A 25,198-nucleotide genomic window follows, 5' to 3' on the forward strand; every position below is an offset into this window, starting at 1 on the left:
TACAGCAGCTTCGAGTTAGAGTTTGAGTTGAATCGTCAATTGGTGTAATGAGCTTGTACTTACGCTGATGTGTATTACGAGCGTGAACATTTGTCTGCGATTTGCATGAAGGTAGTATTTGAGTTATTATACGAATAGAGACGAAGGTAGACGCGAAGGTAATGTTACACCAACAAAAAAGCGCAAAATCATCATCTATTTATATCGGCAGGTTTTTATTTATTTAATGAATTAACTAGTTAATAAGATACTCGTAAATAACAAATAGGTTTTGAAATCGCAAGGCAAGGTATTTAATAATGGATAAATGGATGTCTACTTTGGAAGCGATATGTTTTATAATGTTAAAAATGTTGAATGATGAATAAAATAAAAATTAAAAGAAAATGGCAAAAATTTAAAATCGCAGTTTTATTAAATGGAAACTTATTCATTTATATTAAAAACTATTTTTTTGTTTACAATTTTAAAGCTCCGTTTTCCATGTTTTCGAGGTCAAAAAGTGGTATTTTAGTCACGGTCGTGACTAAAGCAGTTTATAACTTTGGATTTCTGAGTAGTATGCACACAAAGTTCGAAGTTTTAAAATACAAAAATTGAAATACAAAAACCTCAACGTGAAACTAGAGTGGAAGTAGAAAAATTAGCATAAACATCACGTGGCTAAACGTTGTTAAACACTCGATTGCTTAAACTCCCGCTCTCAATCAATTTCGTGGTTAAAGTGCCATTTAGCGCACTTTATACTTAATATACTATATCTTACAAGATTGATTTATGATTTTTTTCATCTTTAAATTTTTCTCTTCTTTTTTTTGTATTTTTAATTTTCCATTACTTACTTTATACTTCAGGAACTTTCCAACTAGTGATAGAAACAAAACAATTAATTAAGTACAAGTACACCAACCAAACGCATTTGACATTGGCCTCCAAAAACCTAAATTAAACTCGGTACTAACCTAGATGAAACCAAATCGACTTTGAATCGCATTCGAATGGGGCTTAATTTGCCGCACTGAAAGTGCAAATTATTACCTTTGTTACGCTTCGTTTCGTTACCAGAGCCAATCTCGAAACAATGCAACACCTAAAGAACTATTAACGCGAATATACAGTCGAATAGGACAACAACAAAGTAAGCCATAAAAAAAAACAGTAAAATCGAATTGAGATTTTCAATTAAGTACATACTTATTTCAAATTTCAATTATACTCACAATGAGTACGTGTTAGTTGAAGGTATTGTTTCACTCCTGGCATATTCATTAATTCCTAATAATCCTAATATCCGCTCATAGTTTAAACTAAACCTCATTAAAATGCATTGTTTTACATTTACTATCGGGACGTAGATTAGGTTAAAGTGTTTAAGATGCAAGGTTGATAATGAAAAAAAAAAAACATTTCTAACCTACAAAATCATGAAACTGAATATTTGCATGGTTTTTGAATTTTTTAATTTTTGATATTTTTAGATTTGACAAATATTTTTGTAATTTTTGGAAAAAATTAGTATATTAAATATTAAGTGACTAAATAAGAGTTTTAATCACGAGATTTATTAAGAGCGAGCATAGGGAACAATTGTATCAGTCGCAAGCATCCATCCGTGACTAAAACCCGTGACTAAAGTACTTTAGTCATGCCTTGGCCGTCTGTGTTCAATTTGCAGCGGTAAATCAGTTTTATGCAAATCTGCGATTTTTAAGTCAAATAATAATTGCAAATAATAAAGTGTTTATTTGCAAAAGTGAAAATAAAAATAATTTGAGGTTAAATATAAAAAAAAACTAATTTAAACACATTTCAATAATTACAAAATGATGCAACTAATTGTGTTTGCACTTAAAAACTTTCAAAACACATTCAACTGTATTTATATTTAAAAAAGAAGATGAAGACGCACATGTGTCTGTAAAAACGATTAGAATTGCGCTGGCAATTGCAATTACTTATCTTGAGATGTACATCTTCAATCTCAATTCTCAAATTGAAAATTATCCAATTGCAAAACGAATCGTCGAACAAAATTGAACAACATTAAACTAGCTAAACGACTAACGAACGCTGGCGCAATATTGGTTGGCATCTGCCTTTTACATTTTTAACTACTTTTATCTGCATGTTTGCTTATCTCAAATCCTAATCAGTATATGAATCTTTACATTCTCTCCACATTTGGAAATTTTAACAATTTTAACACGCATTGAGAAAATATTTTTGAATATTAGACAATAATGGATGTTTCGCATTAGCAACGCATATTTGAATGTTGAGACATTTCAGACATTTGAAACGAGTTTAGCATTTGTAGTATTTAATATTTGAACATTTAAGTTGGTGTAATATTAGTAATATGCAATTTGTACGAATTGCGACATGCGTATTCCAAGATGAGTTCAAATAAATTTCTGTTAATATTATAATTATGAGAGAAATAATAAATTTTAAATTTTACACGTTAATTTAAATTAAATTAAAATACTTTTAAAATAAATTTAGGCAACCAAGTTTACAATTTTATTTTAACCAAGACAAAATTATTTTATAATGAAATTACGAGTTTTGTAATTCACTTAAACTTCGTTTAAATTTCGATTTTCAAATGTCGACATACATTTCAAGCTAATCGAGTCCGTAGCATTACATTTTCGTATTTCATTCAACATTTACACAATCATTTCGACTGCATATATTTTAACAAACTTTAAACTCGATTTAGTCACAAAACATTTCCGTTTTGCATCGTTTTAAATTACATTTTGATACAATTTCCATGTTTTTCTCACAACAAAATAAACTGTACTTACATTACACAATTATTCATCAAAGAAAATAACGATTTACATTCTTATATTCCCATTTCAAGCACGAAAATTTATTATTTCATCGTATTTGGTCTGGATTCACTTTATGGCTGCATTTTGCAATCTCCAAAACAGAAAATTCAATTTCAGCACGAGCTTGCAAAATGCCCAAACATAAATTGATGTTAAAACTTCAATTTCACTTCGCCGCGGTTCCTGTGAACCAAATTATTTATTGCAGCTTAACCGCGAGCAACGCAATGAGAGCATTGATGTCTCGATTACGCAACGCCTAACGTTCAAATCGAGTCGAAGACATCAGCGCTCGTTTTTTCTGCTTCTCTCTTTAGATTTTGCGCGATTCATAAACACGACGCGTGCGTATCGAGAAGCAGCTCAGTTGGTCACGCGTAATTGCATTAAATTGACGTTGTTGTAATTTATCTGCCGTGTGCAATTATTTATCGATTCCACAAACTTGTTATACATTAATAACTTGTTTAATCATCAACATCATCTTCATTTTTAACATGTGTTATTATCGGCTACCTAATAAATGTTTATAGAAGTGTTTGGAACTAATTGCAAATTATACAAACATGGATATTGGTAATTGTAATTGAAAATGTGACAGCGCATAATTAACTCAACTTGAAAGCTATTAAAATAATTTTTATGTATGCAAACAAATATGCAGTAACATATTTTTTACATTTTTCATTTTTACAAGTGTAAAGACCTTAATAAGTTAAACTAATGACTGAAATGACATAATATACGAGTTGTAACATCAACACATCCCGAATGCCTTTTAAGACGCATTTTTCTGCCTTGTACCGTGATTATTTTGCACTTAATACCACTCAAATGCTGTTTTTTGCAATTATAAGGAAAATCATCACTCTCGCCAAATATGTGTCAAACATGTGAAGCGGTCTTTGACCATATTCGAAGTAAAACTAAAATGTCATAAATCACATCACATATACAGCGAGACAACTGCCATTTTGTTGTGTATAATTGTATTTTCTATGTTTTTCGGATTTTTCTGCAGTTTTAGTGCTTGGAAAGTGATTTTATTAGTGAATTTGTTAAATGCCATAAAATATCACTATTTCCGCATTGAATCTCATAAAATAAATCATTTCAACATGTTTAAAATGACCGAGATTGCATCATGCAACCACAGAGGTACAATAAAACTCTTAATTTAGATAATAAACAATTAAAGAAGTAGTTTTAAGGTTTACTTCCCTAAAAACACTTTTTATTAGGGTAGGCAACTTAAATTACATGTTTTTATTATTTTCCTGATTTATTAAATTAAATAAATCCTAACTTTATACTAGAAATATATAAATTTACTACAAAATACTTTTGTTTATTATTTCTAATTGTCCCCAACTGATGTAACAATAGATTTTTCTCTGAACTAATAAACAACATTCCTCAACCAGCCGCTGTTGCAGCCACAATCGAAGTCGCCGTCGTTTAAATCAATTAATAAAATATAATAAAACGTAAAACAAAAGTATTCATGCGGACAAGCCTCCAACAACAGCGGCGATTAAACATTAATGCCCACAATCATTCTCCACTTCCCATCGGCGATTGGTAATACAGACCGGCAGCCTATGTTGTGCATTTTGCAACCAATTTCTTTCCAAAGCGTAATTTTTCGTTTTAGTTTTATACAGACACAAAACAAACCACTCTAGAGGCACTAGAAACATGAGTGGTAATAGAAATACCATTGGCTTGTTTTTATTGTTACTACTTAGCTTTTGTTTTAGGTTTGTTTTGTTTTAATGTGTTCGTGTGCATGTTCGTGTTCGGCTATGAGTTGGCAATATAATTATTGTAGTGCAGTGGGATAGTTTTAATCGCTTTGTCGTTTCCTTTTGTAATCGACATAATTAGTGATTTGACGAAATCGAAAGTGGAGCAAGCGGTAGGCAAGAGGTTTAAGTCTTGTTTCATTGAGAGAAAAGGAAAATATTTTATTTTTGGGTGTGGTTATAAGGAAATTAGAATATTTGGAGTTTTATAGCGTTATTATAATAAAATTAAATTAGTGAAATCACAATTTAATTATTACCAAGAAGAAAAAATATTTTACAAAATTATTAACAAACTAGCTTTAACCCGCGGCTTCGCTCGCGAATATCTAAAATAATGAAGTTGCTTCCGTACGCGTCTGTAGTCACAGAAGAAGTAACAATGAAGTAGAATGGCGGGAAGTTTAAAATGGCTGAAAGTATAGTCTATGGAAGTATAGTGTACAGTCTCCATAGTGTAGTCAATTGGATTTGATGTTGACGTAGCTGTCGGTAATACAGTGTGATAATACAGTGTGATGGTACTATAGTACTTAGGTTTGAGCTTCATTGCTGGAATGCTAGATGGCGTTAAAGTAGTCAAATAGCCAGATGCAGAGGTATTATTGGCTAAACAATTTCTTTATTTTATTTAAAAATAATTTTTTATTAAATAAAAAGTAGCCTATAACCATTCGGGGACCACTAAGAATATGTGTACAAATTTTCATGATGATCGGTTAAGTAGTTTTTGCGTGAAAGTGTAACAAACATCAGGACTTTCGCATTTATAATATTAGTAACTTGTATTTCGTTGGCAAATGAAGAAACAGGTAAACTTATGTTCGCTCGCTCGCCGATAGGTGGCGTCACAACTATCTCTGTGGTGGGAGAAAACTCAAGAACCCTCAATATTATACTGCTGGTGTTTTTATTAGTTTTTTGAATAAAAAACATAATTCTGATCCCAAAAGTAAGATTATTATCAAAAACGTAAATTTTAAAAGCATTTTATGTTTTTATACAGTTTCTAAAGTTTTAAAAATATAAATGAACGATTTTCTTTGTCTAGTGTCCATTAAAATAAGCAAAAATAAAATTAAACTTAGTTTTACTTGCTTTGTAAATGTTTTATTATACAAATTACCTTAATATAATAATAATTAATAAATAAGGTAAGAAAGTATGTATCAATAAAATTTTATGACATCCTCAATGAACGCAAATAAAAACAAAACTGGAGAAACATTTAACTCGGTTTACAATTGAGATCAAGAACACAAAACAAACGAAAGTATTACACACACGTGTGCGGAATAATTCATTTTACTTCCTTTCATATTCCGATACAAAAACGGTTATTATATTCAAAACACACGTCAAATCACGCGCATTTCTATGCGACTCGTAATTCCACACACAAATTAAAAATTAAAACCTTCCATATTTGGTCTTGTACTCCAACAAATACTCAATTGCACCGATTTGCTTCGCTCATAGATTTTATTCCAGATTGCAACATACGTGCAAACATTTGAAACTCGTAAACTTTGTACGTTTTTTATTTAAAATAATTCACAAATGTATGCAATTCAACTCGCTTTTGAATGTGTTATTAATGTGTGCAAAATGCTGGATAATATCACTCGGTTTTGGTAAACGTAGAAAATTGGTCAATTCGCGTGCGGTTTGTCGGCCAGTGAGTGGAATCTAGATTAGGAGCAAGTGCGCTGTTTGTTGCTTTGCCATTTTTATTTCGCATTGTATTATGAAACGCACGCTGAAATTTATTGCATTTTATTACGCGCTTGACCGTCACACATTTCACATTGCACGTAGCAATTCAATCTCAGTTAAACTCAGTTGCAAACAAAAACAAATGCAACAAGTTTTCTTTTGTTCTTTGATTGTTTTTAAACGTTTACACGCTGCGAACGTGAAAATATTTATGTTTTGAGGGCATAATAACACCTCAATGTCACAAGAAAACATTTTTTCTGCTAAAATCTGTCAAATGTCAAAATTGACATTTCTGTCACTTGTCAAATGTCATTTTTGTTAAATCACGGAAATAAAAATTAAAAACTTATGCAATTTGATCCGAAAAAGTTGTTAACATGCGTTTACAAGTTTCTCAGCTTGTCTTTAAGATTATCATTAACAAGTTCCTTGAATGTCGTCAAGTGGACGCAGCACAAAATGGCGACCGCGGTAATACACAAAACTCATCGCGATTTATTATGCGACTTGGCTCGTAAATCTCCGCACGCTTCAAACGCGTTTGGCGTCTTTTTATTGATTCCGCGCGGTGGTGTTACGTGCGTCGGCTTTAATGAAGCAACAATCAAGCGAAGAGAAAACCTTAGACCTCTTGACACCGCGACCTTTTCGGCGCGCGCATCTTCCACTCATAACGTCGCTTAGCTCACAATTACAAAATAAAATCACAAACATCTTCCTTCTTCCTATTAAAAACACACACATTGCATTATTTTGTAAGTTTGGTTGCCTATAGAATACATTTTTATCTAAAAATAAAATTTTTGCTTTTAATTTTTTTTCCAAAGAAATCAATACTTCCGCGATCAATTTCTCGAGGACTCGAGGCGCTTAAAAGTTAATTAATTATCGTATGCATGGCATCGCGTGCTGCGCGCTATTCAACTGCAATTACAGCCGGTTAGGAAGGTAAACAAACGTAATTAAATGTTGCATTGAGGATTCCGTTCTAATTTAGGAGGATGCGAGGCGCTTTTAATTAATTACAAGTGCAATTGATCGATGGATGCGCGTCAAGGTGCATCTTACCTATCGATTAAATCAATTACAATCATTGATTGGATTTCCCTTCGGGGAGTGAAGGAAATTGATTGAAATCTATTGGAATTATTGATCCTTGAAATTTTATTAAGTCGTGTTAGTTACAACGTTTATAACTCAAGAACGGTGCGATAGATTTTGATGATCTATGATTTGTTTTATTCATCTTCGTCTTGAATAGGAGAATAAATATTAAAATATTAAAAATTATGATTTAAAAGGTGTTAAAAAAGGGATGAAAATTTGTATAGAGATTTAATCATAGTTATAGTTATATAATTGATTCATAGGTGGGGTTAAAGTACATTATTAGCATTTCTAATTTTTTTTTTAAATAAAATTGTGAATTTTATTGGTAAAATTGACAAAAACTAAATTTTGAACAAGAAAAAAATTTAATTTAATTTTTACTAAAAACTACGGTGACGAATTTGTGGGGAAAAACTAATATTAAATAAATAATACAATAATTTTTTGATTTTATTTTTGTATAGGCAACTTAATGTACAATAAATTTTCCTACTTGGTAAAAATGTAAATGAAGTTGAAACTTTGCAAATTAGCGTGAAACTAGATGCTTTTTTGTGGTTTATTGTTTCTCATTTAATGGCCGTAAACAAAGTGCAATAAATCTGCATGCAAATGCATAGGATTCAGCTCGACGAGTTGGTTAAAGAGTGCCGGTAAGTCACGTTACGGTTTCGGTTTCACTTTCATCTGAAATCTCGACGCGTTCAATGCGCTTGGGAGCGCACCGAGAAACACACAGGTGAAAACGAAGTCGAAACGTTTTGAAAAGCGAAATTAATGGCCATCAACCATTTAAAGCTACAAGTATACAACTATGAGAACACTTTTTGACGCACATTCAATCGACAACAGTTTCATTTTCAATTAAAATTAAATTTATATTTTAATATTGTAATGCAATTAATTGTTTTGTGCGTTTTGTGCGCCGGGTAGTGCACAAACTAGTGCAGAATGTTGCAACGTGTGGAGTAATCGAGTAGTAAGCTGCATTGCGCGGTTATTACAAATTAATTGAAGCGAAAACCGCATGCGGAAAAAACCGCACACATGTGCGCGCGGGTAATTGCAGCGGTAAAAAGTGAGCTAATGCGAGGCGATGCAATTGAGTGCAGAATGCAAATGTAATGTGTGTAGTACACATTTAAGCGCAACAAACAAAACAACAAACAAAAGCCTAGTTGCGCACCATGCAGGCATATGGCATAACAATCTGTTCCTTTTCCTTTTTCCTATTTTTAATTGTTGTGTGTCATTCAAGTAAAAAACAAACTTTAGTAAGAATAATCCCTACTAATATAATAAATGCGAAAGTCCTGATGTTTGTTACACTTTCACGCAAAAACTACTTAATCGATCATCATGAAAATTCGTACACATATTCTTAGTGATCCCCGAATGGTTATAGGCTACTTTTTATTTAATAAAAAAAATTATTTTTAAAATAAAATAAAGAAATTGTTTAGCCAATAATACCTCTGCATCTGGTTATTTGACTACTTTAACGCCATCTAGCATTCCAGCAATAAAGCTCAAACCTAAGTACTATAGTACCATCACACTGTATTATCACACTGTATTACCGACAGCTACGTCAACATCAAATCCAATTGACTACACTATGGAGACTGTACACTATACTTCCATAGACTATACTTTCAGCCATTCTACTTCATTGTTACTTCTTCTGTGACTACAGACGCGTACGGAAGCAACTTCATTATTTTAGATATTTGCGAGCGAAGACAAGGGCTAAAGCTAGTAAAAATATAATTTACTAAAATATTTTTATTTGCAAATATTAAAGCTATTATTTGCAAAATTTAATTTTTTATTTTATTTACACATAAAATATGCTGGGATTGCAGCAATAGAATTTAATATTTCCCTTTTTATTATTTATAGACCATGAAATATTGTTAAATGACCAAAATATAAATAATTTGAAAAATTGTGTGAAATTTCCTATGTTTGGTGCTTGTACCGCAACTCCAACATTGGCTGCTTTCAGCACTAAAGTAATATCATTATTATTACTGATATTTAATGTGTTCGGACACACTTTCGTATTTATTACTATAAAAAGAAAACTAAAATCGTAAAGAGAATTAAGTTAAATTATAATAACAATAATTATGAACCAGGAAATACGAGTACATTGAAAATGAAGCTGTGCCCTCCGGAGTCGCGAAAGTGTGAATTAAATTTTCCAACTTGAATGCAACGAATGTAATAAACAACGTAACGCTAAATCAACTAAACAAACCATACAAAATCAAATCACGTAATCTCATATAACCATACCTAAGAGAATAATTAACCTGTGTGCAGCTCTATAATAATTTTGTGACATATTTTATTATATGTAGGTACTTATATGTTTAATACTTTTAGTTTTTTACTTATTAATTATTTTTGGTTTTAGTTTATTAAATTGCTAGAATGTGTTTTAATTTACCTGCTGCTGGTTGTGTCCGGATGGCATTTAATATTTTGCCATTTTAGCGAAAATCATAACTTAGCATTTGCGAACGATTTTAGCATTTTGTGTCTGAGTTCAATTCGCCGGTGTGCTATTGTCGAATTATGATAATAGCAGGCGGCCAAACCTGTTACACAACTAATTGCCAGTTGTCACCGGTCAAACGGATCACCGGCCAGCAACCAGCAAATTATTGATTCATAACTAAACTTTTGTTTGAGTCAAAATTAGTATACCTTGTCTTTAAAATCAAAAATTTTTAAATAATAAATCAAACTGTTTTATAGAAATTCAATAATATAATTTAATAAAAATTAATCTAACTAATTAATTTCCTACTTCTTGGAGTTAATGTGCCGATTTTAACGATAAAATTCCCAATTTTAATTTATATTAACGAAAAACTCTAATTATGTCTTTGAGCGCCATCTAGAATGGGATTATTTAACTATAAACACAATTAAATTCACATAACAACTTTCATCCCTTATTTAACACCCTTAAAGTTATATTTTTGCAACAAAAAATATCCTATATGCTTCTTCAACATCTAAACTATATCTATACCAAAATTAATCAAAATTGGTTGAATAGTTTTGGTGTGAAATCGTTACAAACCGACAAATACACACAAATTGGCACTTATAATATTACTTAGAAAGATTTTACTTGTGTACTGTTGTGATATCAACGTAATAACTCAAAATAGGTTATATTTTTTAACACTAATAAAGTGCAATACAATAAGCCACTAAAATGTCATTATTACTTAACACCACCAATAATAATTACATAACAATTTTTTACATATCTCTGATGAAGACGATTCAAAAGTTGAAATGCATCGTGTAAATTGTTGATATGTAGGTATATAATTGAGATAATTGAGGTAAGTCTCTTTCCTTGTCTGTCCCGTCAACGCACCGACAAAATGCTTTTATTTATTGATGCGATTATTGAAGCATTTTTATAATGCTTACATCTCAGATCTTACATCTAACATCTTACATTCAAGTGTTGATGCAATCACTTTCTTTCTGTCTTGCCATCTTTCTATTTGTGCTGTTGATGCGTTGGATGCGTGTACAGATCGTATCTTGCATTAATATCTTGCATTAAACTACACAGTCGATGACAATCTCAAATTGAAGAATTGTTCACATAGAAAAAGTATACGAGTAACATTTAACATTTAGCATCAATAAATTGCAACACAAAATATAAAGTTGATGTTTTGATTGAAGATTCACGAAGATAAACTAAATAAAAGGTTGCAATATTTTTAGATGAAGATTTATCATTTTTGTTTTCTAGGGACTTGAAAATTAGAAAATTTAGTATTTTGGTAAAAAAATGGCGTGGCATTAAATTTCAAAAATGTTTTTTATATTTTATTGTGGAAAACACTTGACTTTGATAAAAATTGTGCATAGTGACACGTAACAACAGCTTGAAATAGGCTAAAATTGGTATAAAACAAAGTCGTGTTAGTTACAACTTTTATATCTCAAGTACCACTGAACAGATTTTGATGATTTTGAATTTTTTTGATTTGTCTCAATCCAGAATAGTATAATAACTATTAAAATATAAAAAATTATTACTTACAGGGTGTTAAAAATAAAATAAAAATTTGTATAAAGATTAAAGTACATTAATATCATTTTTCATTCCATAAAAATAAAAGTGCTGTTGTAAAATTAATTTTTCACTGAATAAATGTAAAAATCAAAAATATTTTCCAATAAATTCCATCTTAATGAACAAAAAATAAATTTTCTCATACTTAACAAATTTCTAATAATTTTTAAAGCTGTTAAATGTTAAATGTTATCAAAAACATACTTTATTGATTGCTTTCTGTTTGTATTTACGATCTTTAAGAAACGTCTCACGATAAACAAAAATTTACTACTCAAACACGATAGATGCGCAATTTCCTTCCGGGTGTTTTTCGTGAGGTTCACGGCTCACATAATTACCGTAATAAATCGGATGCGATAATTATGCGTGAGAAGCCACATTCGCGGTTACACTCAAAGCCGAAAAAGTTTGTTAAACATTCTCCACATTCTCTCCATCGCAGCGGAAATAGGTTATGCAACTAAACATTCAAGTTGACAATCTTGGACATTAAAAAAATAACAAATTTCATAAAAAAAACCTGACTCTACTTGGAATGCAAACAAGATTAGTTTATCAAAAAATGTAAAGTGTTCTTGTTTTTTCTTTAATGTATATATTAATATTTATTTAGTGTGTGTGTGTATAAAACGGAACAAAAACGAAATGAAAGTATTTGCACTTACGTCATGCGCGCACGCGCCCAGCAGCCACGTCGTCGCAGCGAAGCACAAGAGCAGCGTCCTCCGCGGCCAGCGCGCCGTCGCCATCTTGAGCTGCAAACAGGCAAAAGAGAAGAGAACGTAAGTAACAACGTAAAGACAAACATATCATCAGCTGTTTAAAGCTGTGCTGCTGTGGTGCACGCCAAGCAAGCGCGAAAGAAAAGTGAAAGCATTCACTTTGCTTCCACGCTTCCCATTTCGATTCTATTTGATTTTAATTCAAATCTTTCCAATTAATCTACACACATTTATTCGCTATAAACACCCTGTATATTTCACACATGTTCATATTCCTATTATTGTTTTATATTATTTGCTGTGGTAATAATTATTATTTTCTAATGAAATAGCCCAGTCATTTGGTAGTTTTGCTTGGAAAATAGTGCGGGATTGTTGAAAATTGGTATTCATATAGATTTCGAGGTGCTCTTTCCGAATTTCAACTTTGCTACCTCGTATCTTGTTCGCTCGAGCCACCATCTTGGAAAAATGGTGTCAAAAAACAGTTTTTTGACCATATCTCCTTTCCGACTCAATTTACGATAAATATATCTATATAATAAATTAAACTAGAGAAAATTTCCTATAATTTATGTAATTACCTTTTTCTTGTAAAATTAATAGTTTTAGCGTACGGGCGCCGCAAAATCTACTTCAACATTAATTTTTGCCAAAAACTCATTTCCACACCACCATGAGGTAGAGTACGTGGCGCGTTTGTTTTTTTATCTTGGTATCCCCAGTAGGCCTAATCCTAATTTTTGCATTTGCAAGATATTAGTTTTAACAATGTTTCGGGAGCTGGGGGCTCAAGTGTGATGACAGGAATTAGCCCATTCTTTTTTCTTTTCCATCCCCATTGTTCTGCATTTAGTTCATTCCCATACTACTACTTAACTTGGTGATAAGTTCTGAACGAATGTTGTCGGGCTGCGGCTTCAGTTGGTGGTAGAGATGCAATATTAAATTTATTTTTGTATGCTGATTTTGTGAAGCTGCCATATCTATAGATGTTTGAAGACATATTTTGCATAGTTTTCACATCACTGTTACTGTATAATTTAAGAAGGAAGAATTCGCCAGCTGTAGCAATGATCTCTGTACCAGCCTTTGGGTTTTTGAATACCTGGATAACTTCGTTTAAATCTGGATTTTTGCTGAGTAAATTAATACATTTTAATTTTCCTTGATGAAAGAGTGCAGATGTTGTATCACAGCCACAAAAAGCGTGTAAGAATAATATGTGATCTGCCGCTGTTTGATCGATCATGCTTTTGGTAGAATAGATTTGTTGCAAAATTTTTCCTTTTTCTGGTTTTAGCTAATATAATATGTTTGAACACATTGATAGTGCCGTTAAAAGAATAAGAAGATCTACATCTTCGCCGATAACAAGCACGAATTGTGATACTGTGCATTGGCTGCGACCAAATCATAAACACCCTCGAGGCATTCAACAATCGCTCTACTCCAATCATCATTACGTGCTCTAGGACGTTCTGAAATGGTGTTTTTCATCGATAATTTATGTACGCTATACACAATATTTCGATCACTCAAATGCGTCCGTTTTTATTTCGCTATAAATTCTGCTGTTATATCAGCAGCGTACAAAAAACAATGATCTTTAAATGAGAATGTTGGGCACATGGATCGCAGTTGTGGTTGAAAAGTCGTGACAACACTTCCTTTTTTAAACGCAATGATTAGTTTCTCATTATTATATCGTTTCCGACATATCTCGTGAACAACTACCGATCTCAATCCCTCTAAAAGTTTACCCTTATTATCCTTTCTTTTAATGCTTGACTTACGAAAGGTTTCCAATCCTTTTTCTTTCACTTCAATCACTTCACTATCTTGCAATGGAGTTATACAAATATAGCAATTTACGTTATCAACCATGGCATCAAAACTGCAAACAACACGACTATTCAGAACAATAAATATCAAATAATGATTCAATGAAGAAATAATAAAACAAAAGTAAACTCGGCCGGCGAAACTTTCAAACAAGCGAGGGGGAGCAGGAGCACAATCAAATCATAGCAAGCAAAAATAGCAGTCATGATGACCTGGAAATGAGTTTTTGACAAAAACGAATGTTGAAGTAGACTTTGTGGCGCCCGTACGCTAAAACTATTAATTTTACAAGAAAAAGGTACTTACATAAATTATAGGAAATTTTCTCTAGTTTAATTTATTATATAGATATGTTTATCGTAAATTGAGTCGGAAAGGAGATATGGTCAATAAACTGTTTTTTGACACCATTTTTCCAAGATGGTGGCTCGAGCGAACAAGATACGAGGTAGCAAAGTTGAAATTCGTAAAGAGCACCTCGAAATCTATATGAATACCAATTTTCAACAATCCCGCACTATTTTCCAAGCAACCACGTTTTTTAGCACCAAATGACTGTACTAAAAGTAATTAAACCACTTTTGTTTTGAAGTAGGTAAAATATAACAGGAGGAAATCCGTGGTTAATATATAGGCGAATGCAGAGGTTTTTTTAACAGTCATTAAATTATTTTATAGATTTTCATTTTATTGAGCTTTTAATTGCGTGTTAAATTAAAATTAAGCGCTTTCAAATACAATTACAAGCAAATTCAATGTCAGTTTCTAAAAGGAACTTTAATACCAAGTAGTAAAATTATTTAGGTTATGTTTCTACATAAGGAAAATGAATTAGTGTTAAAAAAGTAAAAAAAAATTAAATTTTCTTTAAAAATTTATAAAAATTGTAAGTTTCTGTAAACAACACTAAGTTGCACTAATTTTTCTGTAAGAAATTTGACAGAATTTTGTGTTATTTATTATTTTAATGCATATTATAAATTTATATAGATACAAGTGAGTAGTGTTAGTTACAGCTCTTATAACTCAAGAACGGCTGGACAGATTTAGATGATTAATGATTTGTTTGATTCATCTTTAACTCAAATAACAGAATAATTATTAAAATATTGAAAATTGTTGTTTAAAGAGTGATAAATAAGAGATAAATATTTATATTGAGATTCAATGATACTTATAGTTAAATAATTCAATCCGAGATGGCGCTAAAGTGCATTATTAGCATTTCTCATTTCTTTAAAATAAAATTAGGAATTTTAATAATGGAATCGGCGCAAAGTTCCAAGATACGGACAAAAAATAATTAAAACATAGATTAATGTTAAAATTAACTTCAAAATATACATAAATACAATTTTATTAGGTTATGTGATAATTTTTGACAGATACACAAACATTACATAACCATAAATTAACTTTTAAAACAATTTTTGCATTTTATTGTAAATTCAACCAAAATTCCTAATCCACACCAATTTATTTCAAAATAACCGCATCTTATCGCTTTGAAATTGTCCGCGCCTGCAAGCTCAACAGTTCCGATTTGAAATACTTTCTCTAATTACCGATACGCAAGTGTAAAATAGCGCATGCAGCATACGAACGATTAAATTATACAAATTCGTCTCGGAATACGCAAATATTTACCACAGCAACTCAATACACACACTCATACAAACAGGATAACGTACCAACACACAAAGAAAATGAAAGGAAACATATTGATAATCACATCAATACACAATATAATTAACCTGTCATTAATATAATCAAATATTTCATCCAAACGCATTGTGAGCACAATCATTTCCTGCGTTTGCGCTTTTTTACGCAACAGGAAATGCACGCGTATGCATTTATGTATGCCATGTTGGTTGCATACTTGATGGCGTCTTGAAAGACGACACAAATGAAAAAGCATTCAAGCGTTGCGACATAAATAAATCCATCGTTTCCTTTATCCTGCATGCATGTTGACGTGTTTTTAAAGTGTGTTATCGACATTATTTATTTGATTGCCCACAGAGCATTCGTTTGAGGTTATTTGTACGTTTGGGCGTTTATCACTTTTATAACAATACTTAACAATTTCCTATGTGTGCAATGTGCAGTGTTGCACTCTCGTTAGTGGCTCATTCACGAGAAACGCGCAGCGAAACGGAGCGGAGAGTAAATGGAGCGATTCATCACAAGAAAAAATAAGAAGGAATCAAGCGTCTGGTCTCGAGTTTCGAAGACTTCGCGTCTAGCGTCCAGTGAATAACAAAAGTAACAACGAGAGTAAACCCACGTTCGTGTATCTGTATAAGAATGGCAATCGTAAAATGGTCGAGAATAGGAGCTTAATTGGATTTCGGAAATGCAAGCGTTTCCTTACTTGACCAGAATTAATGCCTTCGTTAGATGTGAATAAATCCCATGCGCAATTTAAACGTCTCTTTTTGGCGCTTTTCAAAACGAATTTATTGCGAAATAAGTTGCCTATATTTCCGTAGTTTGAAATTTCTTGCACGTTTCACTTATCTTAAAACTAAAACTAAATCAACTTCCGGTTATGTACATGCGCGTTTAGTTTAAATTCGAAAATCGTGCGCATCTCTTCGAGTTTTATCGTTTTTTGCAATTGATGAAACACGACTTAATTAAAACGCAAGTCAACAAACGTCAAAACTTTCTTTCGCTGCAAACGAAGCAGATTTGAGTTTTTAGTTTCGTTATTTCGAAGAAAGAAATATCTGGGATTCTTCTTCACAGTGTGTGTACGAGTAGACTTTAAAATTGAAAGTAGACTTGTTGGCGTCGGATGATTATAAATGTTAACTAGTGTTAAGTGTGAGGAAGAAAAAATTGAATTTCTTTGTATTCATTGTGAGTTGATGTAATAATATAGCGAATTGTTAGTTATGCGTGGCGCCAAAAAGTGAAATTCATTTCTTTTCGATGCATATTCGTGGCGCCAAGGAAGATATTCACATAATAAGTGATTTAAGGGCAATAAATATGTAAAAAAGGTAAATTTATGAGCTAGGCAACTGTTTATACAAAATAAAAGTACAAAAAGTTGCATATATTAAGAAAAAACTCAAAAAAAACGATAAAATAAGTTTATTAATGAAAAATTTAAACAATTAAAGACTAAAAATGTTATTTTTACGTGTGTGGCACATAATAAATCATCGCCCACTTAATTTTTCCTCCTTTCTTGACGAAATAAAACCTGTCTGCACTTCAAATTGCGCAAAAAATTGAATTTGTAACAACCAGACTAAAAATCATAGTTTGTTGTTGTTGTTAGACCAGTTATTACTTTCTACATTGTTCCATCTGCTTTTTAACATACCTACGTAGACGTAGACGTACGTCACACATATTGTTTTCTATCCGTTCGAAATCACACTCAAAACGGTAGCAAAATACGCGTCTCGAGTTTCAACTCTTTGCTGAATTCAAGTTTAATGTTAAACCGTTTACGAACAAAGCAAACAAAACCGAAAGTTCGATTCCAACACACAAAACACACAACAACAACACGAGTTGTAGCATGTAAAATTTTCGCGAAACATTTTGTTGGCGATTTTATTTGCTTTTGCAGGTGTTACTGTGTGAAGAATCGACAATAACCGTAACAACAATTTTGGAGAAATAATTGCATTACTAAACAATTATTATTTGCTTTCACGACAATAATACAAGTATCATTCTGTTGTTAATACTTAAGTTAATACAGTTGAATATACTGTGGCTTTAAAATCTAGTCGACCTTTAACTAGATCACTTTTCAACATTTAAGTCGACTAGTTTTAAGCCGATTGCTGCGCTGCGCCTCAAAGAGACATAATAATAAAATGATCGAGTTTTACTTTTTATAACGCACGCGCGTTGAGTCGCGCATAACTTGGTAACATGCTGAGCTGGAATGATCGTTCATTGCCACGCCAATGATGTTTTTTCGTTTTTTATCATAAAAGTAATCATAACCTCAAATTTATTTTAAATTCATCAATTTTTTGTAGTGAAAATTGAGTTGCCTATAGCATGATAACATTGTTTTAAGACAATGTGAAATCCAAACTATTCTATTATTGATCATTTTTGAACGGTGAATGTCGCTGGTCACCGTTGCGAATTGCATTATAGCTTGACCCAAACTGAAATCGCAATTAACGATCATATACATCGCGAGTCGCGAGTGTGCCGAGCCGCAATTGTTGCAATTGTGACTAGAGACGCAATGTCGAAATACGCATTAGTTTCAAATGTCCGAGGTGCATTGCATTGCATGCGCACACCGATATTCAATTATTTCGAGTGCCAACCAAAGCTCGCTTTTAATTTAATACTAATGTCTTGTAACATTGTACTGCAAACCCACACATATAAGATATTTATAAACAGTAAGCGTATCCCAGATAGGTATCAAAATGCGAATAAACTTAAACTAATGATTCAAGTTTCAAGTATATTGATCGTTGGCTGTGTTCAAGTTGAATGGTGGCTGCACGCGAGTTTTTGAATGTCGCAAACTTTAGGAATGTTAAACGCGTTGATTTAATGATTTGCACTGACTGCACCGCGGATTTTCGCTTCTTAATGACGAGGAAAAATGCGATTGATTTGAATTGTGATTGCGTTCAATATTTGATTTATGAACCTGCCACGACGTAATCGGAATTTAATTCGCATTCTTTGGCTTGGCGTAGGTAATAATATTGAAATATATATCCCTACTAATATTATAAATGCGAGAGTCCTGATGTTTGTTACACTTTCACGCAAAAACTACTTAACCGATCATCATGAAAATTTGTACACATATTCTCAGTGGTCCCCGAATGGTTATAGGCTACTTTTTATTTAATAAAAAAAATTATTTTTAAAATAAAATAAAGAAATAGTTTAGCCAATAATACCTCTGCATCTGGCTGTTTGACTACTTTAACGCCATCTAGCATTCCAGCAATGAAGCTCAAACCTAAGTACTATAGTACCATCACACTGTATTATCACGCTGTATTACCGACAGCTACGTCAACATCAAATCCAATTGACTACACTATGGAGACTGTACACTATACTTCCATAGACTATACTTTCAGCCATTTTAAACTTCCCGCCATTCTACTTCATTGTTACTTCTTCTGTGACTACAGACGCATACGGAAGCAACTTCATTATTTTAGATATTCGCGAGCGAAGCCGCGGGTTAAAGCTAGTGTTTTAATAAATAAAACACAATAAAATTGTTAATATTTATGAATTTCACAATGTAAACAACGATTTTGATAGATAATATTTGTTTTTATTTTGAAGCAAGTAGATTGTGTTGAAGTCAAAATACACGATTTATCGATAAACTCCGTATACCGACAAAATGTGTTCAACTTTGTTGGTTTATATTTATTTTCACGTTATAGCGTTTCACAGCGTTCAGAATCAGCGCAACAAAGATTAGACAGAGAGAAGTGATTCGTAAAATCACTATTTTTGTTATATTTTTGTTGTTTTTATTTGCCTGACCTTTTAAACGTTGGTGTAGAGAGACTACATATTCCAAATTTGATATTAATTTATTATACGATACGTACGTGTTTATAGCATGCATTAAAACATCAACTGTGCAAGTACAGATTATAAAACATTATATTACCTTATCTAGTTTGGCATTTGATTACTTACTCTAAGCAGTCAGTTTACTTCTTATTTAGTGTAATTATGCATTCTTCTGCTTTCCGAGTTTTAGTTTTCACATTCTAAGTAAAAATTAAACACGACACTTAAAACAATATTTTATTACGAGATTAAAACGTGTTAAAACTAATTACTCTTTATCACATACCTCAAGATACTATTAAGTACAGATAAACTTCTAAGAATAACATTTTCTTATTACTAGGATCTTAGTTTCATGTTCCACAATTCATAATGTCAAGAAAAAAGGCGTTTATCAAATTATTTTATAATTTTAAGTATTTCAACACCCTTTAAATAATATTTTTTTATATTTTGATACTTATTCCCTTATTCAGAGCCAAGACAAAGCCAACAAATTATAGATCATAAAAATCTGTCCAACCGTTCTTCAGTTATAAATGTTGTAACTAACACGACAATGTTTTGCATATGGATATACATTCTCATCTCACTTAACAAACAAATACAAACATAATTTTTATTCCATGGCGCAAAATTTTTAAATAAATATATTCTTGCAGTGGTTTTCATTTAAGTAAAGTTATACACTTTTGGTCTTTAAATTGTCTCCATTAAAGAAATTTGAAAGTCAAGTAAATAAAACGAAACCAAGAATGAAAACGAAAACGAAATTGATCGCCTTTAATCCACTCCAAACATCAAGTATCAAATGTTATGAACAGCAACGCATTGCTAGCGACACACACAACACAACTTAAGTACGAGGTGGGTAGTACAAGTACATACACAACGAATGAGCATTTAATTGAGAATTCGAGTTTCATTCTCGAATCCACCGAATGCGTGCGCACACCTATAATATACCTTCGCATCCACGCTCACATTTCAAACCCAAAACGAAAACGAAAACGAAAACTAAACGACCAGATCAAGCGTACTACGAGTAAAACGCATGGCGATCTCATTTGGTTCAGCAAGCATTTCAACGAGAGTGAAAGGGAAATTTCATGTCGTCAATCGTCAAGATAACCTACGAAAAGTTTAAAAACATCAACGCATGTAAAACATAAAGTTCAATACGTTATTTAAAGGTAATAGTAAACTTGTACTTCAATAACATATTATATTAGCTTTAATTTAAGACTTTGACCACATTCATTCAAATAAAAATTTATTTATTGATTTTCTGAACTATTTTGTATAGAATACGTCAATATAATCCTCAATTTTAATTTTAAGAAGTCAGAAATGCTAATAATGCACTTTAGCGCCCTCTTAGGGTGAATTGTACAACTATAACTATGATTAAATCACCATACTAACTTTAAACCCTTATTTCACACTTTTAAAATTATTTTTTACAATTAAAAATACTCTATTTGCTTTTCCTCAATCAAAACTATATTTTTACTAAAATTTATTAAAATCTGCTCAGTAGTTTCCCCGTGAAAGCGTCACAAACATACATCCTAACTCAATTTCACACTTACAATATCATTTATGATATAAACTTGCAATAAAATAAATAAATTAAGATATCAGTGATACCTAGCAATTAAAATTATTATTTAATTAATTTGTGTACGCTTATTATTCGTACTTAAACTTTCCTCCTGTTTCATTGATATTCGTATAGAAATGAATTTGTTCCTGCACACAATTTGTTTCCTATTTCCTTGCGTGCGCATTGTTAATTTCTATGTTCAACAACTCAAACAATAATTTTTACTATTCCTGAATAATTTCCAATGTATTTACAAATACTACGATTATACAACGAAAATGTTTTGTCTTACACGTCTTACTTGTCTCATCTTTTGTTCACTTTATGAATGAAAAATGCAATTTCAATCGTGTTTTGTCCACATTGCATCCTTATTCTTATTCTTATTCCTATTCTTATACTCTAATCCTCTCTGCGTGTTTGCATTGTTCGCATGTTCGCATTTTATGCGTCTGCATTGCATTCACCGCACACAATAGGAAATCCTGATTGGAGGATTCGTACATAATATAAAAATATGAAAAAATGCACATTGCAAGGTGAATGCGCATCGTATATTCTTTTTTAAAATTAAATTAATAAATTTTATGTCGTCGCCTCGCACCTCGCATGATCGTAATTTATTTCTGTGTGTGTTTTATTTGTTCTCTTGATTTGTGTAAACGCATCGTTCTAAATATAGCCGCTTCTTGTGCTAATGCTTTTTAACACCACATCCTGTTGGTATTGTAATTCATTATTTAATAAAAGTTATTCTCTTTAATAATCCATAAATTATTTACACTAATGAGAAACATATGATCGTAAATTAAATGCATTTCTGCAAACAAAACAATTTTTGATATATGTTGTATTTAATTATATTTTTATGGTTATATGTAAAGTAAATTAAATTAAATTAAAGTAAATTAAAAAAGCAAATATTTTATTGAAAAAGTGATAAATCATATCTTTAAACATAAATTAAATCTCAAAAAGTTTGTATTAAACAAAGAACTTTTAGTGGAATTATTTTTATTGATTTTTTTGTAATTTACTAATAAGATAATCTAATTTTAAGTAAATTTGTTAGTTACACCATGTATAACTCAAGAACCGCTGCACAGATTTCGATGATCAATGATTTATTTGATTTATTACCATCCCTAATAGCAGAATAACTCATAAAATGTTAAAAATTATTTCCTACAGGGTGTTAAATAAAAAATGAAAAATATTTTTTCCGTTTAAAAATATTTTTATACCAAAATTTAACGAAATTAACTCCGTAATTCTCATTTATAATATTTTTTAATATTATCTTTCAATCTATAACATTTACAACAAACATAATGTTGATTGAGTGAATGTATTTAATTTCTGGTATAATAATAAACTTTTGATTTCGATTTAGAACGGAATTTAGCATTCTCTTTGTCTCTTTGTGCCGTGGGTCTTTCCAAACATTTACACGGCGACATTACACACATCCTACTTCAATCTGTGTAGTGTCTGTGTGTCCTGTCGCGAAACTCTAATTTGAATGTCGATTAGCGCTGCGATTGCATCTCGGGTGACTTTCGTTGATTTACCCAACAAACAAGTGCCTTGTGCCTGGTGCTTGTTGGTTACTCAATAAACCACTAACACACTTACTCGTATCTACACTACACTATGTATGGTGTGGATAGCTGTGAATATAATAATGTGAGACTCCGTCTGGCGTAGAAGTGCAGAAAAAACAACACTTTCACTCTTATCGGAAATAAAAGTGCAAATTGTTGAAGCGCGTGCTAAAAGTCAAATCACGAGTCACGACAAATAAAACTGGATTTTTACTGCTTTCATAGTTTTCGATAATTAATTAAGTGATTAAATATAAACGCAAAAGAAAGAAGTTAAAATTAATTCCTGGATTATGTTGTCACTGCACATATAATATTGATGCAATAAAATATTATTTTGTTTATTTTCTAGGAAATTCAATTTTTTTAATGAGAAAAAAGCAAAACTTGACATTTTTACTACAAATTTACCTAAATTTTAAAAATATTAACATAGTTATTGGCAAAAATTATATTTTCCTAAATAAATATTTTACGTTGCTATGGCAACCAAAAATTACTAATATCTGTATTTCTTTTGTATTAATCAATTTTAATCAATTTAAATTTTAAAAAAGTCAAAAATTAACATTTTCAGCATGAATTTACCAAAATTTTGCAAATATTGACTTAATTATATCAAAAAATAGTGTTTTTATTAAATTTACTCATATTCTACATTCCTATAGCAACAAAAAAATTAGTAATCCTGGTATTTCTGCTGTAAACCTACTTTATGTAAGCATAAATAACCTTTAAACCACTTTTCGTAAACTTTAAACCAGATCCAATTTACTAATTTGAAAAACGAAAGCAACCAAATCCAAAATGTCTCTCTAACAACCGAAAAAGGCACTGCACCAACACCAAATAAGCTTAAACTTATTCCTACGTGTTTATATTCTCGTACGCCATCGGAAACAACCCATTTCTTTCACCAACATTTCTTTCTTTCTTTTTGTTTAACTTTTACATTCATTTTATTTATATTTATTTCCATGTTCATGCACAATTGTTAATAACTCATTCCGCATTAAAATAGCAAATTTTACTTCAAAATTTTAAGATGAAGTGAACGTACATTGCATGTAATTACTAATTAACATTGCACATGTTCATGCGGATACCATTCAACAGACGTTATTTAAATTTTAAACTAATTTTAAAACGTATGCAAGAAAATGTATCTAGATGTGTATGGACAATGTATTTGTGTGTTTTTGTATGTGTATGTGTGTGTGTGGATAGTAACATTGTAGAAAGTTGAATATTGCCCTAGAGTGATAATAATATTATTGCGATTAGAATACGGCGTCGAATCGAGTGTAAGTAGTATGTTAAAGTAGTGTAAGTGGTGTAAGTAGCCTTGGGACAGTTGCACATTGCCCAGCCCAACATATGAGTACAGCTTCCAAGTTGATTTACAGATTACATATTTAAGTTAATAATATATACCAAGTGAATCAGAATAAAATTAATAAAAAATATTAAAAAATTATACATATTACGATAAAATTATTTATTTTTGTTTCTAATAAACGTCAATTCGGCAAAAAAAACAAATTTGAATGAAAATTTTTAGATTTTTATAAAAACAATTATTTATTGGGTATTTTAATCACAATAGAACATATTTTGAGCCAAATTTTGAGTATCAACAGCGTTTTATATTAACTGCTTGTTGATTTTTGGCTATTTTAATCTTTTTAAATTTATTCGTTAGTTACAACATTTATAACTCAAGAATGGCTGAGCAGATTTTGATAATCTAAGATGTGTTAGATTTATCTCAATTTTGAATAGCAGAATAATTCATAAAATATCAAAAATAATTATTTAAAGAGTGTTAAATAAGGGATGAAAATTTTTAATTTCTTTAATATATAAGAAGTCGCAAAATATGCAATAAATTAATATTTTTATTTTATTTTTTATGAATTAAAGTCAAAATAATGATTACGTCACAAATATTAAAAATAAACTATTTTCTACACCAACAAACAATTCTTGTTTATAAATTGATTAATTAACTTGGCTAAATCAATGCCTCAAGTTAAGTGTTAAGTAATTAAAAAGGAAATTAAGTAATTGTGCAACGCGCAATAAAATCACAACCGTAAAATAAAATAATAAATGACTTCAAATATTAATAAATATTAAACGCATTATAAATTACATAAAATGTTATGTGCGTGCTGCTCCACTCTGGCCTTAATGAAAGTTTGATACCATATTGCACCAAACAACTAATTTATTTAATTTTATTCAATTTTTGTTTTGTATTAGTTTGCG

The 25,198-nt window shown here is 31.1% G+C and overlaps 1 protein-coding gene across 3 annotated transcripts in view; it reads right to left on the bottom strand.

Moving 5' to 3' along the window:
* sona (sol narae) overlaps positions 1-25,198 on the bottom strand; it is a 55,416-nt gene that overhangs the window by 27,678 nt on the left and 2,540 nt on the right. For all 3 annotated transcript variants that reach the window (XM_065311498.1, XM_065311495.1, XM_065311496.1), the window contains exon 3: positions 12,266-12,355. In XM_065311498.1, coding sequence (XP_065167570.1) covers positions 12,266-12,349 — 84 coding nt within the window. In that variant the 5' untranslated portion in view covers positions 12,350-12,355. The remainder of the gene's footprint in view (positions 1-12,265; positions 12,356-25,198) is intronic.

This window comes from Atheta coriaria, unplaced genomic scaffold (assembly GCF_025399875.1).
Source record: "Atheta coriaria isolate IRGN ID8LTWV9N9 unplaced genomic scaffold, Caltech_Dcor_3.1 hic_scaffold_9_pilon, whole genome shotgun sequence".
Classification (NCBI taxonomy): Eukaryota; Metazoa; Arthropoda; class Insecta; order Coleoptera; family Staphylinidae; genus Dalotia; species Dalotia coriaria.